The following is a 20,172-nucleotide window of genomic DNA, read 5'->3' as shown; positions in this document are numbered from 1 at the left end:
ACATGGGATCCCCCCATGAAAAGGGCATGTGTAATGGTATCGTTCATGGGGGGTGCTTGCTCATCCCCTCCCTTTTCTGGCCAGCCAGGCTGCATGGGGTGATTAAGGATCTGGTATAGGTTTTTAGGAAGACCTCATAAAAAAAAAAAAATTGTGTGACGTGACCCCCCCCCCTCCAAAATCCATACCATTCTCTTAGGGTCTGGTAGGTATTTTAGGGGGGACTGTCCAGGGTGTCCCCCATTATCCCTCTGATGTATAAACATTTATTCCTGTTCCTCACACCGTCTGCTCCAGACAAATACAATGTATACATGTACCCAGGGAGAGGTAATATCAATGGTAATTTTTTTAGGGGGGGTGGAAAACAGTCCCAACCCCCCCGGTGGTTGGGTCTGGTGCACTTACCCCATCTATGGTGGGCAGTGCTTCTCCTGGGCTTCACTGGTGGCTTCACCGGTGGCTTTGCCTTGCTTGGCAGTGGTGGCTTTCCCTTCCTCTGCTCTCCACGGGCTTCCGTTTCCTCCCTCCTCCTTGGTGGCCGATAGGGATTCTTCTCTTTTCAGCCAATCGGAAAACGGGTCTCAGACCTGCCTCTGATTGGATCAGTGTTTCAATTGTGAATATTCATTGTTGTTACACCTGGGTGGGCTCGTAGCGCAATGCTCTGCGCCCCGAGCCCACCCTATTTTGAAGCCTATCAGAGCCTATGGCTTTAATCAGGTGCTTAAAAAAATATCCCCCTGCCGCTGTAATTAATGTGCCTGGCGTCCTGAAAAGGGCCAGACGCATGAATAGGGGGTGGCGGCCATGGATAGAGGGGGCGGCACTCGGGCGCCCCTAATGGACGGGCCTCCACTGGGTTACATACATGATTATAATCACATTACACGTTTAATAGACAACCCGGGGAGGATGGAGAAGGAGCCACCAACAGTCATTTATGGATGGCTATAAAATATGGAAATGAAAGCTGTACATACAGTCACCGACAAAAACTGGCTCTGCAAAAAGCATATAATTGTCTCCCTTCAGAAAAGATCCGATCCCTCCTGTATATATAGATCTGATTGTCACAGGTGCCCACCCTGATATCTATATATATATATATATATATACACAGAGATAGTGAAAGGTATGTGGGGGTGGAGGAGGGGCGGATGGTGTGATGATGACACTGTGTTCAGGTAAATATGTATGTACAGATATCCCCCACCCCTCCTCATCTCCTGTCATTGTCACCTCGGACTTTCCGGTAGCACTATGCTGAGCTCTGCCTGCCTCCTCACCCTGCTGTGCCTCCAGCTGGCACCCCCTATACAAGGTACCCTCCTCCTCCTCCTCCTCCGAACCATTACTTTGAAGGTTCTTGGGGTTTCTTTTATGTACGGATTTGAGGATAATTAATACAGGTGTATGATAGGGATCGTTTTATGGGAAGAGGTCAGCTGATGGGTACTGAGGGCGATGCGTTCATCTGATGGGTACTGTAGGTGATGGTGTCATCTGATGGGTACTCTGGGTGAGGAGGTCATCTGATGGGTATTGTGGGTGAGGAAGTCATATGATGGGTATTTTGTGGGTGAGAGGGTAATCTGATGAATACTGTGGGCAATGGTGTCATCTGATGGGTACTCTTGGTGAGGAGGTCATCTGATGGGTATTGTGGGTGATGAGGTCATATGATCGGAATTTTGTCGGTGAGAGGGTAATCTGATGGGTACTGTGGGCAATGGGATCATCTCATGGGCACTGTGGGTGATAGGGTCATTTGATGAGCAATGGCGTCATATGAGGGGTAATGAGGGTGATGAGGTCGTCTGACAGTTACTCTGGGTGATCAGGTCATCTGATGAGTATTATGAGTGAGAGGGTCATCTGATGGGCACTGTGGTTGATGGGGTAATTTGACGGGCACTGTGGGTAATAGGGTCATATGAGGGGTACGGATGGTGATGGGGTCATCTGATGGGTACTGTGGGTGATGGGTCATGTTATGGGTACTGTGGATGATGAGGTCATCTGATGAGTACTGTGGGTGATGGGTCATGTTATTGGTACTGTGGGTGATGGGTCATGTTATGGGTACTGTGGGTGATGGGTCATGTTATGGGTACTGAGGGTGATGGGGTCGTCTGACAGTTACTCTGGGTGATCAGGTCATCTGATGAGTATTATGAGTGAGAGGGTCATCTGATGAGTACTGTGGGTGATGGGTCATGTTATGGGTACTGTGGGTGATGGGTCATGTTATTGGTACTGTGGGTGATGGGTCATGTTATGGGTACTGTGGGTGATGGGTCATGTTATTGGTACTGTGGGTGATGGGTCATGTTATGGGTAATGTGGGTGATGGGTCATGTTTAGTGATGGCCGAACGGTTCGCCCGGCGGTCGTTTCGCGGCGAATTTCCGACTTTCGCCGTCCGCGGGTTCGAACGCCTTTTTCCGTCGTTCGCCCCGGCGGACTTACGTGTTTAATGTATACAAGAACTTTAACCTTTCGTGACACGTTTATCATGTGTTACAGGACAACCAATTGAGACATGACAGCTCATGGACACTTGGACATTCCCCCTAACCTATAAATACACCCGATCCGGTGGCCATTTTACATTCTTTCTTCTGTCACTGTAGGGAAAGGATCCTGTGTGGAGTAGGGACAGAGAAAACGCTAGCTATTTGGTACACAAAAGTTCTTTTCAGGACTGGTATAGGTGTTAGGTCAGCAGCCTGAGTTTCTTTTGTCAGTTTAGATAAAGGGACAGAGCGCTGTATGCTGCTATTTTAGGGACAGCTCAGCCAGATTAGTCTTTCTTCATCATCATCATCATCATCATCATTAGCTGTTACTATCAGGTCCACAAAAGAGCTGTTCCAGCTAATCGTTCCAGCCTACTCTTTTTTGCCAATTTGTATAGGGACAGGCAGGAAGCAGTGTGTCAGGCAGTGAGGATAATTTTAAAGACTTGCTGTTACTATTAGTTCCACAAAGGTTCTTTTCAGGACTGGTATCAGTGGTACGGTAATAGGCTTGTACACGTATAATATTCTTTCTTCCAAATATAGAAAGAATATTATACTTGACTGCTGCCCTTCTGCTGCAGTCTGCTAATCATTCACAACTCACTTGTTCCACAAAAGTTCTTATAAGGACTGGTAACTTGGTCTGTCTAGGGTGCTACGGTACATAGGCTTGGGTGCGGTACAGTCTGCTGTTCTGTAAGGACCGCTATCGGTCCACAATAGATAGGGTTGCCGTGCACTACTGCTGACCGCTGCCCTATACTGCAGCAGTCCTTCAGCGGTATAGGGACTGACGCACAGTCTGCTAAACACTAATACACAACCTGCTTGGTCCACAAAAGTTCTTATAAGGACTGGTAACTTGGTATAGGGTGCTACGGTACATAGGCCTGAGTGCGTTACAGTCTGCTGTTCTGTAAGGACCGCTATCGGTCCACAATACATAGGGTTGACGTGCACTACTGCTGACCGCTGCCCTATACTGCAGCAGTCCTTCAGCGGTATAGGGACTGACGCACAGTCTGCTAAACACTAACACACAACCTGCTTGGTCCACAAAAGTTCTTATAAGGACTGGTAACTTGGTATAGGGTGCTACGGTACATAGGCCTGAGTGCGTTACAGTCTGCTGTTCTGTAAGGACCGCTATCGGTCCACAATACATAGGGTTGCCGTGCACTACTGCTGACCGCTGCCCTATACTGCAGCAGTCCTTCATTGGTATAGGGACTGACGTACAGTCTGCTAATCACTAACACACAACCTGCTTGGTCCACAAAAGTTCTTATAAGGACTGGTAACTTGGTATAGGGTGCTACGGTACATAGGCCTGAGTGCGTTACAGTCTGCTGTTCTGTAAGGACCGCTATCGGTCCACAATACATAGGGTTGCCGTGCACTACTGCTGACCGCTGCCCTATACTGCAGCAGTCCTTCATTGGTATAGGGACTGACGTACAGTCTGCTAATCACTAACACACAACCTGCTTGGTCCACAAAAGTTCTTATAAGGACTGGTAACTTGGTATAGGGTGCTACGGTACATAGGCCTGAGTGCGTTACAGTCTGCTGTTCTGTAAGGACCGCTATCGGTCCACAATACATAGGGTTGCCGTGCACTACTGCTGACCGCTGCCCTATACTGCAGCAGTCCTTCAGCGGTATAGGGACTGACGCACAGTCTGCTAAACACTAACACACAACCTGCTTGGTCCACAAAAGTTCTTATAAGGACTGGTAACTTGGTATAGGGTGCTACGGTACATAGGCCTGAGTGCAGTACAGTCTGCTGTTCTGTAAGGACCGCTATCGGTCCACAATACATAGGGTTGCCGTGCACTACTGCTGACCGCTGCCCTATACTGCAGCAGTCCTTCATTGGTATAGGGACTGACGTACAGTCTGCTAATCACTAACACACAACCTGCTTGGTCCACAAAAGTTCTTATAAGGACTGGTAACTTGGTATAGGGTGCTACGGTACATAGGCCTGAGTGCGTTACAGTCTGCTGTTCTGTAAGGACCGCTATCGGTCCACAATACATAGGGTTGCCGTGCACTACTGCTGACCGCTGCCCTATACTGCAGCAGTCCTTCATTGGTATAGGGACTGACGTACAGTCTGCTAATCACTAACACACAACCTGCTTGGTCCACAAAAGTTTTTATAAGGACTGGTAACTTGGTATAGGGTGCTACGGTACATAGGCCTGAGTGCAGTACAGTCTGCTGTTCTGTAAGGACCGCTATCGGTCCACAATACATAGGGTTGACGTGCACTACTGCTGACCGCTGCCCTATACTGCAGCAGTCCTTCATTGGTATAGGGACTGACGTACAGTCTGCTAATCACTAACACACAACCTGCTTGGTCCACAAAAGTTCTTATAAGGACTGGTAACTTGGTATAGGGTGCTACGGTACATAGGCCTGAGTGCGTTACAGTCTGCTGTTCTGTAAGGACCGCTATCGGTCCACAATACATAGGGTTGCCGTGCACTACTGCTGACCGCTGCCCTATACTGCAGCAGTCCTTCATTGGTATAGGGACTGACGTACAGTCTGCTAATCACTAACACACAACCTGCTTGGTCCACAAAAGTTTTTATAAGGACTGGTAACTTGGTATAGGGTGCTACGGTACATAGGCTTGAGTGCGGTACAGTCTGCTGTTCTGTAAGGACCGCTATCGGTCCACAATAGATAGGGTTGACGTGCACCACTGCTGACCGCTGCCCTATACTGCAGCAGTCCTTCAGCGGTATAGGGACTGACGTACAGTCTGCTAAACACTAATACACAACCTGCTTGGTCCACAAAAGTTCTTATAAGGACTGGTAACTTGGTATAGGGTGCTACGGTACATAGGCTTGAGTGCGGTACAGTCTGCTGTTCTGTAAGGACCGCTATAGGTCCACAATAGATAGGGTTGACGTGCACCACTGCTGACCGCTGCCCTATACTGCAGCAGTCCTTCAGCGGTATAGGGACTGACGTACAGTCTGCTAAACACTAATACACAACCTGCTTGGTCCACAAAAGTTCTTATAAGGACTGGTAACTTGGTATAGGGTGCTACGGTACATAGGCTTGAGTGCGGTACAGTCTGCTGTTCTGTAAGGACCGCTATAGGTCCACAATAGATAGGGTTGACGTGCACCACTGCTGACCGCTCACCTATACTGCAGCAGTCCTTCAGCGGTATAGGGACTAAGAGTTTTGTCACAGGGTCATTTAAAAAATGACATGCAGAGGAAGAGGCAGGCCCTTCCGCAGGGGTGGTAGGGGTAGGGCAGGAGCAACAGGCTTGAGCCAAAGTGGGAAGTTGCAGAAGGTGCGTTCAATTACTTTAAAGGATGCACCAGACTTGGTTGAGTGGCTCGCTCAGCCTTACTCTTCTGCACCCTCCTCATCCTCTCGATCTGCACCCTCTTCTTCACTCTCTGCTATGTGCACCCCCAAAGACACTACCACCAACAACACGACCACCACCACCACCACCACATACCTTCCGCTTGAGTCACTGGAATTATTTTCCGATCCATATCAAGAGGACATTTCTGATGCGCAGCCACTCTTGGTATTGGATCAGGAAGAGGAGGTAGCAACAAGCGCTACTCAGCAGTCTGACGCCAGTACCCAGATCAGCCCAAGGAGGAGGTTGGTCCCCGGTGTTGCTGCCTACTCTACTTATAGCGGTGGGGAAGGTGACGTTGATGATGACGTGTCTAGTGATGTCACGTGGGTGCCCACAAGAGAGGAAGAGGAGGGGAGTTCAGAGGGAGATATGGACCAGCAGATAGGGAGGAGAAGCAGCAATGACTTACATTGCACAGCAGGGACAAAGCAGACTGCAAATGTATCAGGAGCGAGTCATCGACCATGTACGGTCACATCTGGCGCTCCCAGGACACCGGCACATGGCTCCGCAGTGTGGGCTTTTTTTAACGTGTCCGCTGCTGACAATAGCGTTGCCATCTGCAATCTTTGCAGTCAACGCGTTAGTCGCGGTAAGCCCAATACTCACCTAGGGACGACCGCCTTAAGAAGGCACATGAGCAGCCATCACCGAGCCCAGTGGGAGCAACGGAACACACAAAGCCACACTGCAGGCTCTCACCGTCCAGCCTCGTCTTCTACTTCTCCTTCTCCTCTCTCCTCACAATTGTCCTCCACTCCACCTTCCATCACGCCAAGCTCACATTTTTCTGCAAAAAGGCAGGCTTCCGTGGGCCTAATGTTTGAGCGTAAAAAAATGATGACGCCGGATAACCCTCTTGCCCAACGGTTGGCGGCTGGCTTGTCAGAACTCATAGCCCGCCAACTACTGCCATATAAACTGGTGGACTCGGAGGCCTTTCGCAAATTTGTGGCCATTGGAACACCACAATGGAAGGTCCCAGGAAGGAAGTATTTCTCAGAGAAGGGCATCCCAGAGCTATATGGCCATGTTCAGCGGCAAGTGAATGTATCTCTGGCACACAGTGTCGGTGCCAAGATACATCTGACCACAGACACGTGGTCTAGCAAACACGGGCAGGGAAGGTATATCAGTTTTACTGCCCACTGGGTGAACCTTCTGACGGCCGTCAAGCATGTAACCCGTGGCACCCGTGTAGATTTGGTTTTACCGCCACGGATTGCATGCAGGCCTGACTCTTCTTCTCCTCCTCCTACTCCATCCTCCTCCCTCTCCTCCTCAGCTGCCTCCTCCTTTTCCGCTGCTAGCGTCTCTTCCACTGCACCGCCCAAGCTCCCCAGAACCTATTCCACATGCCAGGTGAGACGTTGCCATGCCGTGCTGCGTCTGTTGTGCCTGGAAGCAAAGAGCCACACTGGCCCGGCACTCCTTTCAGCTTTGCGTTCACAGGCAGATGAGTGGCTAACACCGCTCAATTTGACAGTTGGTAAAGTGGTGTGTGACAACGGTGCCAATCTGCTTAGCGCATTGAAACAGGGCAAAATCACGCACGTGCCGTGCATGGCACACGTCTTAAACTTGGTCGTGCAGCGATTCCTTGTCAAATACCCTGGGGTCCAGGACATCTTGCGGCAGGCAAGGAAAATCTCGGCCCATTTCAGAAGATCTTACACGGCCATGGCTCGCCTTGCTGACATTCAGCGGCGACACCATCTGCCGGTCAGACGTCTTATTTGCGATTGCCCGACGCGATGGAACTCAACCTTCTATATGCTTGATAGGCTGCTCCAGCAGAAACGTGCAGTTAACGTCTACCTGTATGAACTCTGCGAAAGAAACGGTTCTGGGGAGCTGGGTTTTTTTTCACCGCGCCAGTGGCTGCTCATGCGCGACACATGCAGACTTCTGCGGCCATTTGAGGAGATCACCAAACTGGTCAGTCGCAGCCATGGCGCCATCAGTGACATGGTACCTTATGCCTTCTTTCTGGAGCGTGCATTGCGTCGTGTCATTGATCAGGCTGTGGAGGAGCAGGAGCGGGAAGATGAGGAAGTCGCAATGCTGGATGAATTCCCAGGGGGGGCTACTCTATCTGAGACAAGTCAACAACAGGAGTCTGATGAGGAGTCAGAGGAGGATGGTGCCGGGGCGGATGAGCAGGAGCAAGAAGAGCATGCTTTAAACCTTTCTGGGATCCCTGTTGTGCGAGGATGGGGAGAGGAGAATGAAGAGGACGACATTATCCTGGATGATGAGCAGGAGCCAGGCCACCACACCGCTTCCACTTTAGTGCAAATGGGGGCCTTCATGCTCCAGTGTTTTAATAGGGACCCCCGTATAAAAAGCATGAGGGTCAAGGACCAGTACTGGGTGGCAACGTACTTAGACCCCCGGTACAAACACAAAATGGCGGAAATGTTACCGCCGTCGCAGAGGGCTGTCAGAATGCAGCACTTCCAGGCCTTGCTTCGAGAAATGCTGCATTCTGCTTTTGCGTGCGCTGGCAGAGGAGCAATTCCCACTCCCAGAGAAGGATTTGCGGGTACCAATCCAACAGCGCCTGCAAGAAGAGGCCGGTTTGAAGATGTGTTGGTGACTTCGGATATGAGGTCATTCTTTCAGCCGACCCATCGACAGGTGTCATCCGGATCCAGCATCAGGGAACGCCTAGACCGTCAGGTGTCCGACTACATTGGGTTAACGGCCGATGTGGACGCTCTGAGGAGTGATGAACCCCTAGACTACTGGGTGGGCAGGCTTGACCTCTGGCCAGAGCTTGCCCAATTTGCAATCGAACTGTTGGCTTGCCCCTCATCCAGTGTCCTGTCCGAAAGGACGTTCAGCGCAGCAGGGGGGATTGTGACCGATAAGCGTACTCGCCTAGCTCACCACAGTGTTAACTACCTCACATTTCTAAAAATGAATGAGGCATGGATCTCGGAGGAATTCAACACATGTGATCAGTAGACCATGTATATGTCTATAAACAATTTTTGGAATCAAGCACACAGACCTTCTTAATTCATTTGGCTCACTTCCCTGACCCAAAAAAGCACACCGTACTATATGCCCCTACCCTCCTCTTTGAAGAGGTTGAGCGGTGTCATATTTCTACTGGGGCTGCTTATTATGAGGGGTTCCCACCATCCCTGTGCTGTGCTGACTTCCTCCTGGGTGTTCTTATTATGAGGGGCTCCCACCATCCCTGTGCTGTGCTGACTTCCTCCTGGGGGTTCTTATTATGAGGGGATCACACCATCCCTGTGCTGTGCTGACTTCCTCCTGGGGCTGCTTACGGTGCTGCTGTCAGCGCTGTATGTCACGGAGCTGCTGTCAGCGCTGTATGTCACGGAGCTGCTGTCAGCGCTGTATGTCACGGAGCTGCTGTCAGCGCTGTATGTCACGGAGCTGCTGTCAGCGCTGTATGTCACGGAGCTGCTGTCAGCGCTGTATGTCACGGAGCTGCTGTCAGCGCTGTATGTCACGGAGCTGCTGTCAGCGCTGTATGTCACGGTGCTGCTGTCAGCGCTGTATGTCACGGAGCTGCTGTCAGCGCTGTATGTCACGGAGCTGCTGTCAGTGCTGTATGTCACGGAGCTGCTGTCAGCGCTGTATGTCACGGAGCTGCTGTCAGCGCTGTATGTCACGGAGCTGCTGTCAGCGCTGTATGTCACGGTGCTGCTGTCAGCGCTGTATGTCACGGAGCTGCTGTCAGCGCTGTATGTCACGGAGCTGCTGTCAGTGCTGTATGTCACGGAGCTGCTGTCAGCGCTGTATGTCACGGAGCTGCTGTCAGCGCTGTATGTCACGGAGCTGCTGTCAGCGCTGTATGTCACGGTGCTGCTGTCAGCGCTGTATGTCACGGAGCTGCTGTCAGCGCTGTATGTCACGGAGCTGCTGTCAGCGCTGTATGTCACGGAGCTGCTGTCAGCGCTGTATGTCACGGAGCTGCTGTCAGCGCTGTATGTCACGGAGCTGCTGTCAGCGCTGTATGTCACGGTGCTGATGTCAGTGCTCTGTATTACGGTGCTGCTGTCAGTGCTCTGTATCTCCTGCACCCTCTTGTTTGCCTACCCTGGTCCCTGACCTTCCCTCTCCTCCATTGCCTTCATTAGCTCCATAGTCCTGAATTGTCAGAACAATTTCCCAAATAAAAAAAAAATGCTTGTAGTTATCGATCCCAAATTCACCTCATACATGTATTATGCTATTGTCCAGGTGGTGGGACTACGTGCTACCCCCTAATAATTACCCCGTGGCCGCAAATTCGACCTAAAGGTTTGCGAAATTCGCCTCCCATTGAAGTCAATGGAGCCCGCGGCGAACGGTCGTTTTCGCGAACGTTTGTGCCCGTTCGCGTTTCGCGTTCGCGAAACGTCCCGTCGGAAGTTCGTCCATCACTAGTCATGTTATGAGTACTGTGGGTGATGGGTCATGTTATGAGTACTGTGGGTGATGGGTCATGTTATGAGTACTGTGGGTGATGGGTCATGTTATGAGTACTGTGGGTGATGGGTCATGTTATTGGTACTGTGGGTGATGGGTCATGTTATGGGTACTGTGGGTGATGGGTCATGTTATGGGTACTGTGGGTGATGGGTCATGTTATGAGTACTGTGGGTGATGGGTCATGTTATGAGTACTGTGGGTGATGGGTCATGTTATTGGTACTGTGGGTGATGGGTCATGTTATGGGTACTGTGGGTGATGGGTCATGTTATGGGTACTGTGGGTGATGGGTTATGTTATGGGTAATGTGGGTGATGGGTCATGGTATGGGTACTGTCGGTGATGGGTCATCTGAGGGGTACTGAGGGTGATGGGTCATGTTATGGGTACTATGGGCATTGTGGTCATCTAACTCTGCGTACACACGACCGGTCTTTCCAACAGAGTTCTGATGGAGTTCCGCTAAAACTGACTTGCCCACACACGGTCACACCAAAATCCGTTCATTTAGAACGCAATGATGTACGACGGGACTAGAAAAGGAAGTTCAATAGCCAGTAGCCAATAGCTGCCCTTGCGTCGTTTTTGGTCCGTCAGAATACCATACAGAGGAACGGTTTTCCCGATAGAAATTGATTCCTTCGGAAAGATTTAAAACATGTTGTATTTCTAGGTCCATCTGAATTTTTGAAAAAAAAAAAAAGTCACCTGAAGCCCCCACACATGATCGGAATATCCGATGAAATGATTCCGTCTGACCTTTTCTGCCGGAAAGTCCGGTCATGTGTACGTGGCATGAGGGGTACTGTGGGTGATGGGTCATGTTATGGGTACTGTGGGCAATGGGGTCATCTGAGGTCTACTAAGGGTGATGTGGTCATCTGAGGTGTACTGAGGGTGATGGGGTCATCTGATGGGTACTGAGGGTGATGGGGTCATCTGATGGGTACTGAGGGTGACGGGGTCATCTGATGGGTACTGAGGGTGATGGGGTCATCTGATGGGTACTGAGGGTGATGGGGTCATCTGATGGGTACTGAGGGTGATGTGGTCATCTGATGGGTACTGAGGGTGACGGGGTCATCTGATGGGTACTGAGGGTAATGGGGTCATCTGATGGGTACTGAGGGTGACGGGGTCATCTGATGGGTACTGAGGGTAATGGGGTCATCTGATGGGTACTGAGGGTAATGGGGTCATCTGAGGTGTACTGAGGGTGATGGGGTCATCTGATGGGTACTGAGGGTGATGGGGTCATCTGATGGGTACTGTGGGTGATGGGGTCATATTATGGGTGTTGTGTATAATGATGGTGATGTTATGGGTACTGTGGGTAATAAAGTGATATAGGTGGTGGTATGGGTGCTCATAGAGTCAGATCTACAGGATGTTTCTCCTGTATAGATAACCACAGATCTATAGGACTCCTCACCTGTGGACACAGATCTATAGCACACCTCCTGATCTATACGACTTCTCACCTATAGACACAGATCTATAGCACTCCTCCTGATCTATAAGACTTCTCACCTATAGACACAGATCTATAGCACTCCTCCTGATCTACAGATTATATATACAGTGGTGTATCTCTCTCTATATTGCTGTATGCCTATCGAGGAGTACTCTGCCCCCTCCCCCCCATCTTTCTATAACACGGTGTATCCAGGATAATGATGTGGTGATGATCGGAGTCTCTTTGTGTTCTGTCCTCTCTGCTTTCCATAATGATGTGTACACACTATATATACACACTATATATACACATTATACACACAGCCAGCTGGAGCTTTGCATCCTGTCACAGGAGATAATGAGAAGATTTATTACGGAACCCGCCTACTCCCACCATCCGCCAATCATCGCTCATCATTCATGACCAAGAAGAAACAAGACATACCGATACAAAGACATAGAAATGGAAAGAAAGTAACGTCCTCTCCTTCACTGCCAACATGTCCGCACGCACGCTATATAGATGACATACACATCCCGATCAATTAATCAATCAAAACCAGAAATCAACTACTTGCCTCCATCTTTAACCCTTTCCCTGCCAACACCATTTTTACGTTTTTTTTTTTTTTTACACGAGCGTTTAAAAAGACATTTAAAGCCTGAAGATTACGTAGAACCCCCCCAAACATTTTAGATTTTCCGAAAACAGATCATCCTAGAAAATAAAATGTTGGTAGTTCTAATTTTTTATGTTACGCAATATTATCGCAATGGTTTACAAAATGTATTAGTTCAATAAAAACTCCCACCAATGTTAATTTTACAGACTCATAATCACAATATATTATCCAATTATTTTGGTATAATATAATAGATGAGGTTGCGCCGAGTAAATAGATACCCAACATGTCAAGCCTTCAAGTTGCAGGCGCCCGTGAAATGGCGACAAACTTCAGCTCCTTATATTTCCCATAGGTGATGCTTTAAAAGTCCCGTATAGGTCATCATCAGCTTGGAGCTACCTGTAAATAACGAGCCTGGAATTATTGATCCCAGTCGATATGAGCGGCGATATGTAACATGTATGGTGAAATTGATGTTTTTGTGCCTTGTCTCCCCAACGTGTGCATTTACATTCATATGTGCATTCGTACACATTTGTATGTGTGGGGGCTCAAAATATTTTGAAGGGGATTTTAAGTGATTTCATTTTTACACTAAAAATCCCCATGTGATGTATTATTGGTGACAGGTTGTCTTTAATGAGACATGGGGGGTCCTGATTTCTTACCTGTCCTCCAAGGACATGAATGGAGTGAAGATCGATTCTTCCAAGGCCATACTGGGGACAGTGACACCGGGACCCGGAAGAGAGGCTTCCAGGTCATTAAAAGGAAGGGGCCTTCGCACTGCCACCCAGTGGACCCTTGAGGTAAACTTTGGTTGTTTTGGGTATTTGGACATATGCCCGAACCTTTGTCCATTTGGCGGGAGCCATATATCATATACAGAAACAGACGAAAAACAATCTCTGGACTGCAGCACTCTTCACAAGACAACTTTCTTTTATTGGAAAATCACATCACAGCTCAACAAACACAGCTAACAAGGAAAAATTGCTGATGTTTCGCACTAGTTGTAGTGCTATGAATAAGCAAGTCATTTTTCCTTGTTCGCGGTGTTTGTTGAGCTGTGATGTGATTTTCCAATAAAAGAAAGTGGTCTTCTGAAGAGTGCTGCAGTCCAGTGCTTGTTTTTCATCTGTTGCTAGTGGTAATAGCCAGCACCTGTGGCTTCCCAGCCGAAGAGAACAGTTTACAGCCTGCATGTGTGCTCCTGGAGCGGTGAGATCCCTTCTCCATCATATACAGAAGCAGTATTTCTATAGCTTCTATACGTGACAGCATCCGGCTGTCTCTGGTTCCTAAGGAAGCCTAAGGAAGCCGGGGGTGCTGGCACCCACTATGCCCCTAAGAATCCCTCACATCACCAGGAATCTCCACCACTTAAGGGGCAGGGATAGCAGTGACATCAATGGCAGTGCCATGACACCACCATCACATTCCTTTATATATTAATGGCAGGTCAGGGAGCTACCATTCGGCTATGAGCGTGGTCAGAATTGGTCGTGTGCACCAGGTAGTCAGGATTTTTTTTGGAGGGTAAGTCGGCAGGCAGCAGGCTTTGTGATTGACAATGGACTTAAAACGAGGGACATTTTCGTGGATTTAATTTTTTGTAGTAAGAAACTTTTCAAAATGTTGGTTTTATTTATTTCTAGGTTATAATTTTTCTTGTGAATGAGTAGGGGTTCTATGCACCCCTGCTCATTCACATAGTTGGAGCCTTTACCTGGGGGGTCCTCTTATTATTAAAGAGAGCAGATTCTGATAAGTCGCCCATTCACAGGCCCCATAACCACCAGCCAGGGTTGTGGAGATGAGGTTCTTATCCTCATCAATATGGGGACAAGGTGCTTTGCCGGGCACCCCCCCCATGTTGAGGGCATGTGGCCTGGTATGGTTCAGGAGGGAGTTGCACTCTTGTTTCCTTCATTATACTTTCCAGCCAGGCTGCTTCCTCAGATTAATGCTGCATACAGACAAACGGACATTCCAACAACAAAACCGTTGATTTTTTTTTCCGACGGATGTTGGCTCAAACTTGTCTTGCATTAACACGGTCGGACAAATGTTGTCGGAAATTCCAATCACCAAGAACGTCGTGACGTAAAACACGCATGACGAGCCGAGAAAAATTAAGTTCAATAGCCAGTGCGGCTCTTCTGCTTGATTCCGAGGCAGAAGAGCCGAGTTTTGTTGTCGGGAAAATTTGAGAACTAGCTCTCAAACATTTGTTGTCGGAAATTCCGACAGCAGATGTCCGATGGAGCCTACGCACGGCCGGAATTTCCAGAGAACAAGCTCACGTTGAACATTTGTTGTCGGAAATTCCGATCGTGTGTACGCGGCATTAGGGTCTAGTATGGATTTTTTAAGGGACCTCGTGCATTTTTCTGGTGTGAAGTACCCTCTTAAAAATGAACACCAGACCCCCTTCAAATCACCCCCAAAATACAAAGTAGACCCTTGGAGGGGATCTGAGCCTCTCTGAAGTTTGGAGAACCCTGCTTGAATCACAACCAGAGCAGTTCAGCCCATCGCTACTTACAAGATATCAGGACCTCTTATGCCGCCTACACAAGACTGGACTTTTTGACGGACTAGGCCTGACGGAATGGATCCGTCGGATATTCCGATCGTGTGTGGGCTCCAGTGGACTTTTTTTTCTCCAAAAGTCCAACGGACCTAGAAATAAAACATGTTTCAAATCTTTTTGACGGACTCGAGTCCAGTCTAAAAATCAGTTCGTCTGTATGTTAGTCCGATGGATGAAAACCGACGCTAGGTCAGCTATTGGCTACTGGCTGTGAACTTTCTTATTCTAGTCCGGTCGTACATCATCACGTTCCAATCCGTCGGACTTTGGTGTGATTGTGTGTGGCCAAGTCCATTCGTTCGGAAAGTCCTTTGGAACTCTCCCGATAGTCCGTTGGGAAGACCATCGCACCTTGTCCGTCGAAAAGTCCGGTCGTGTGTACACGGCATTACAGTATATCCAGGAAAGTCAGACAGTGAATAAGGTGTTCAGAGTTTCCGGATGTCACCTTGTTCCAGAACTCATCCTCATCCAATCACCATAGAACCAAGCACAAGGCTCAGATACCCTCAGCTCTTCCAACAAGGGAAAAGGACTCCTCGTTTAGTCCTCTCCCGTATGAAGGAAATGGGGAAGATAGAAGGACCCCAATAGTCCAGGTCACTCATTTATCCTAAATAAAAAGCAATTAAAAAAAAAGGCAAAAACATCCAGAAGTCCAGATCACATGCGGTATGCTAATAGCATTTGGTATCTCCAATGATTAATTCATCCTACATTTTTTGGCCAATAGGCCTTCATTACCTAACCTTGAGAGCCATTGAGCAATGGCAATGGTCTGTATGCTTAAAGGGATATGCCTTTAATCCCTCTCCCGTAGGGATTATGTTGTGCGCAATTTGTTTTGCACCATTTATTATGTTGTTGTTTTTTATTTTTGCTTTGTATAGTCATATTTAACCACTTGCTTACTGGGCACTTAAACACCCTTCCTGCCCAGACCAATTTTCAGCTTTCGGTACTCTCACACTTTGAATGACAATTACTCAGTCATGCAACACTGTACCCAAATGAATTTTGTGTCCTTTTTTTCCCACAAATAGAGCTTTCTTTTGGTGGTATTTGATCACCTCTGGGGTTTTTATTTTTTGCGCTATAAATGAAAAAAGACCGAAAATTTTGAAAAAAAACACATATTTCTTTGTTTCTGTGACAGAATTATGCAAATTATTAATTTTTCTTCATAAGTTTTGGCCACAATTTATACGGCTACATATCTTTGGTAAAAATAACCCAAATTAGTGGATATTATTTGGTCTTTGTGAAAGTTAGAGAGTCTACAAGCTGTGGTGCGAATCGCACAAAATTGATCACATCTGATGTACTGGTGGCCTATCTCGCTTCTTGTGACCCGAACAAGTCAGGAAAGTACAAATACCCCTCAAATGACCCCTTTTTGGAAAGTAGACATTCCAAGGTATTTACTAAGAGGCATGGTGAGCTTTTTGATGTTGTCATTTTTTTCCCACAATTCTTTGCAAAATGAAGATTTTTCATTTTCTTTATTTTTCTCCACAAAATTGTCATTGTAATAGGTTACTTCTCTCACGTGGCATGTGTATACCACAAATGACACCCCCCCAAAAATTCTGCTACTCCTCCTGAGTATTACAATACCACATGTGTGGGACTTTTTCACAGCCTGGCCACATAGAGAGGCCCAACATGCAGGGAGCGCCATCACGTGTTCTAGAAGCATAAATTACACATCTAACTTGTTGACTATTTATTACACTTTTGAAGCACCAGGACAATGACACGTGACACTGATGACAGATGGCACTGATACGTGGCAATGATGACACTTATACGTGGCACTGATGACACGTGGCACTGATGACAGATGACACTATGTGGCACTGATGACACGTGGCACTAATACGTGGCACTGATGACACGTGGCACTAATATGTGGCACTGATGACACGTGGCACTAATATGTGGCACTGATGACACGTGGCACTAATACGTGGCACTGATGACATGTGGCACTAATACGTGGCACTAATACGTGCCACCGGTGACAGATGGCACTAATACGTGGCACCAATGACGCGTGACACTGATGACAGATGGCACTGATAAGTGGCATTGATGACACGTGACACTGACAACAGATGGCACGTGACACTGACAGGTGGCACTGATGACAAATGGCACTGATACGTGGCACTGATGACAGATGGCACTAATACGTGGCACTGATGACAGATGGCACTATGTGGCACTAATAACACGTGGCACTGATGACAGATGCCACTTATACGTGGCACTGATGACAGATGGCACTGGGGACAAATGGCACTGACAACAGGTGGCACTGGGGACAGATAGCACTGCGGGCAGGTGGCACTGGGGTGGGGTGGATTGCACTGGGGTGGATGGCACTGGGGTGGATGGCACTGGGGCGGATGGCACTGGGGCAGGATGGCACTGGGGGAGATGGCACTGGGGCGGATGGCACTGGGGCAGGATGGCACTGGGGGGGGGGGCATGGCACTGGGGGGGTGGCACTGGGGGAGGATGGCTCTGGGGGAGGATGGCACTTTTTTTTAAACTTTTTTTTTACTTTTTTTTTTTTTTTTTCTTTTGTACACTGACGGCTGCTGCAGCCGTTCTTCTCTCCCCTCTCACACGCTGTCTGTGTGAGGAGGGAGAGCGGCGCTGAGAGATGATCTCATATGTTTACATATGAGATCATCTCCCATTGGACACGCCGATCACGCTGTAAACGGCCGCTGTGATTGGCCGTTTACAGCGATCTGTGTTTGCCTGTCCCCGGCAAACACAGAACTTCCGCGATGCGCGCCCGCGGCGGCGCGCATTGCGGAAGTAAACACCAGGCCGTCCAGGGACGGCCAGGCGAGGGAAGCCGCCCGCCCTAAGGCCGTCATTCGGCTATAGGGCGGGCGGGAAGCGGTTAATTATTTTGTAAATATGATTTATTTATTTATTATGGTTTTATTGTATATAAAGTTGTTGTTTGTAAGATTTTTCAATAAACAAAATTAACCCCTCATAATGGGCACAGCGGGTGTACAGACCCGGGAACTCAGCACAGGGATGGTGGGAACCCCTCATAATGGGCACAGCGGGTGTACAGACCCGGGAACTCAGCACAGGGATGGTAGGAACCCCTCATAATGGGCACAGCGGGTGTACAGACCTGGGAACTCAGCACAGGGATGGTGGGAACCCCTCATAATGGGCAAAGCGGGTGTACAGACCTGGGAACTCAGCACAGGGATGGTGGGAACCCCTCATAATGGGCACAGCGGGTGTACAGACCCGGGAACTCAGCACAGGGATGGTAGGAACCCCTCATAATGGGCACAGCGGGTGTACAGACCTGGGAACTCAGCACAGGGATGGTGGGAACCCCTCATAATGGGCACAGCGGGTGTACAGACCTGGGAACTCAGCACAGGGATGGTGGGAACCCCTCATAATGGGCACAGCGGGTGTACAGACCTGGGAACTCAGCACAGGGATGGTGGGAACCCCTCATAATGGGCACAGCGAGTGTACAGACCCGGGAACTCAGCACAGGGATGGTGGGAACCCCTCATAATGGGCACAGCGGGTGTACAGACCTGGGATCTCAGCACAGGGATAGTGGGGCACGGAAGGTGTACAGACCCAGGAACTCAGCACAGGGATGCTGGGAACCCCTCATAATGGGCACAGCGGGTGTACAGACCCGGGAACTCAGCACAGGGATGGTGGGAACCCCTCATTATAGGCACGGAAGGTGTACAAACCTGGGAATTCAGCGCAGGGATAGTGGGGCACGGAAGGTGTACAGACCCAGGAACTCAGCACAGGGATGCTGGGAACCCCTCATAATGGGCACAGTGGGTGTACAGACCTGGGAACTCAGCACAGGGATGGTGGGAACCCCTCATAATGGGCACAGCGGGTGTACAGACCCGGGAACTCAGCACAGGGATGGTGGGAAACTGCCATTCCTCTCCTTGACAGCGAGGTGAGAGGTTGCTAGTTCCTTTGCTCCTGTGTTTCCAGAGACCAGGGGCTAGAGTTACTCCTCTGCCCCAGGAAGGATGCTGGATCCTGGGGAGGACCCTGGCGGGGGCCCCCTGGATAGGCCTCAACCTGCGGAAGATTCTGGGCCTGGCCCAAGGAAGGATGAATCTCTTTCTTCCTTTAGACGGAGGATTGTGGAAACACTGAAGCGGATTGAGAAGGAAGAGGAGAAGTTGGGAGCTTTGAAAGCTGAATTTAAAAAGAAGAAGCAGATTTGTGCCAAAGTCTTCAGTAAGAAGAGACCGGCTCTGAGGCCTGAATTGAAGGACCTGGAACAAGCTCTGCGGAAGCAGAAGGAATTGGTGAGTTCTCTGAAGGAGAATAGTGGAGCTTTTAAAGAAAAATATAAAAATGAGGAGCGATTTAACCAAATGAGGAAAGGAGCTTCTTCCTGCATGGAGAGCGAGGAGATGGAAGCAGAGAGTGAGAAAGTGGGCCCGGAGGATGAGCCCAGCTGTTCAACATCTCAGACACCTGCTGAGCCCTCAATGGCGGAGGCCTCTGTCCCCTTCCCTCCCCAGCAATGTGGAACATCCCAGCAGGAGGATGAAGGTTCTGACATGCTGCATCTGATCAACAAACTGGAGGCCAGTCCAGATTCAGCTCCCCAGGAAGGTGAGGAGAAGATGGACACCGTTCCTAGCCCTGTGGAGGAAAGACCTGTGGAGAGAGCAGGTGCAGGTACAGTGTGTGTGCAGGATGGTGGGATCTTTAATGACAATGGGCCTGCTGAGGGTTGTGGTACTGCAGACAGTCAGCCCAGAACCATAGACAATGTACAGCGAGCAATAACATCTGCTAATAACTGTCAGCTTCAGTCTGCAGAGAGGTCCATGGACAATACAGTGACTTTGCCTGGACCAGGCACAGCGACTGTTCCTGTGAATGGTGGAGGAGATGCTGGGGGTAGTAGTACTACAGCTCTCCAGGAGTCTGCAGCAGCCAAGACTGTGATGGCTCCCAGGATTGAAGCTGAGTGTTCGGGGGAGGGGGTGGGTCCTGCTAATCAGAAGACTGCTATCCCAGCTGATTCACACTCTCTGCCAGCAGGTTTGA

General features: G+C 49.1%; 1 protein-coding gene across 1 annotated transcript in view; it reads left to right on the top strand.

Moving 5' to 3' along the window:
* The first annotated feature begins 1,243 nt into the window (after positions 1-1,243).
* LOC143975688 (IgGFc-binding protein-like) overlaps positions 1,244-20,172 on the top strand; it is a 35,839-nt gene continuing 16,910 nt past the window's right edge. Inside the window, exon 1 of the mRNA XM_077478183.1 lies at positions 1,244-1,324. Coding sequence (XP_077334309.1) covers positions 1,264-1,324 — 61 coding nt within the window. The 5' untranslated portion in view covers positions 1,244-1,263. The remainder of the gene's footprint in view (positions 1,325-20,172) is intronic.

Source organism: Lithobates pipiens, unplaced genomic scaffold (assembly GCF_037356315.1).
Source record: "Lithobates pipiens isolate NorthernLeopardFrog02 unplaced genomic scaffold, aLitPip1_a1.2 Scaffold_13, whole genome shotgun sequence".
Taxonomy (NCBI): domain Eukaryota; kingdom Metazoa; phylum Chordata; class Amphibia; order Anura; family Ranidae; genus Lithobates; species Lithobates pipiens.
The sequence above is the reverse complement of the archived record's forward strand: the minus strand, read 5'-3'. Positions and strand labels throughout refer to the sequence as shown.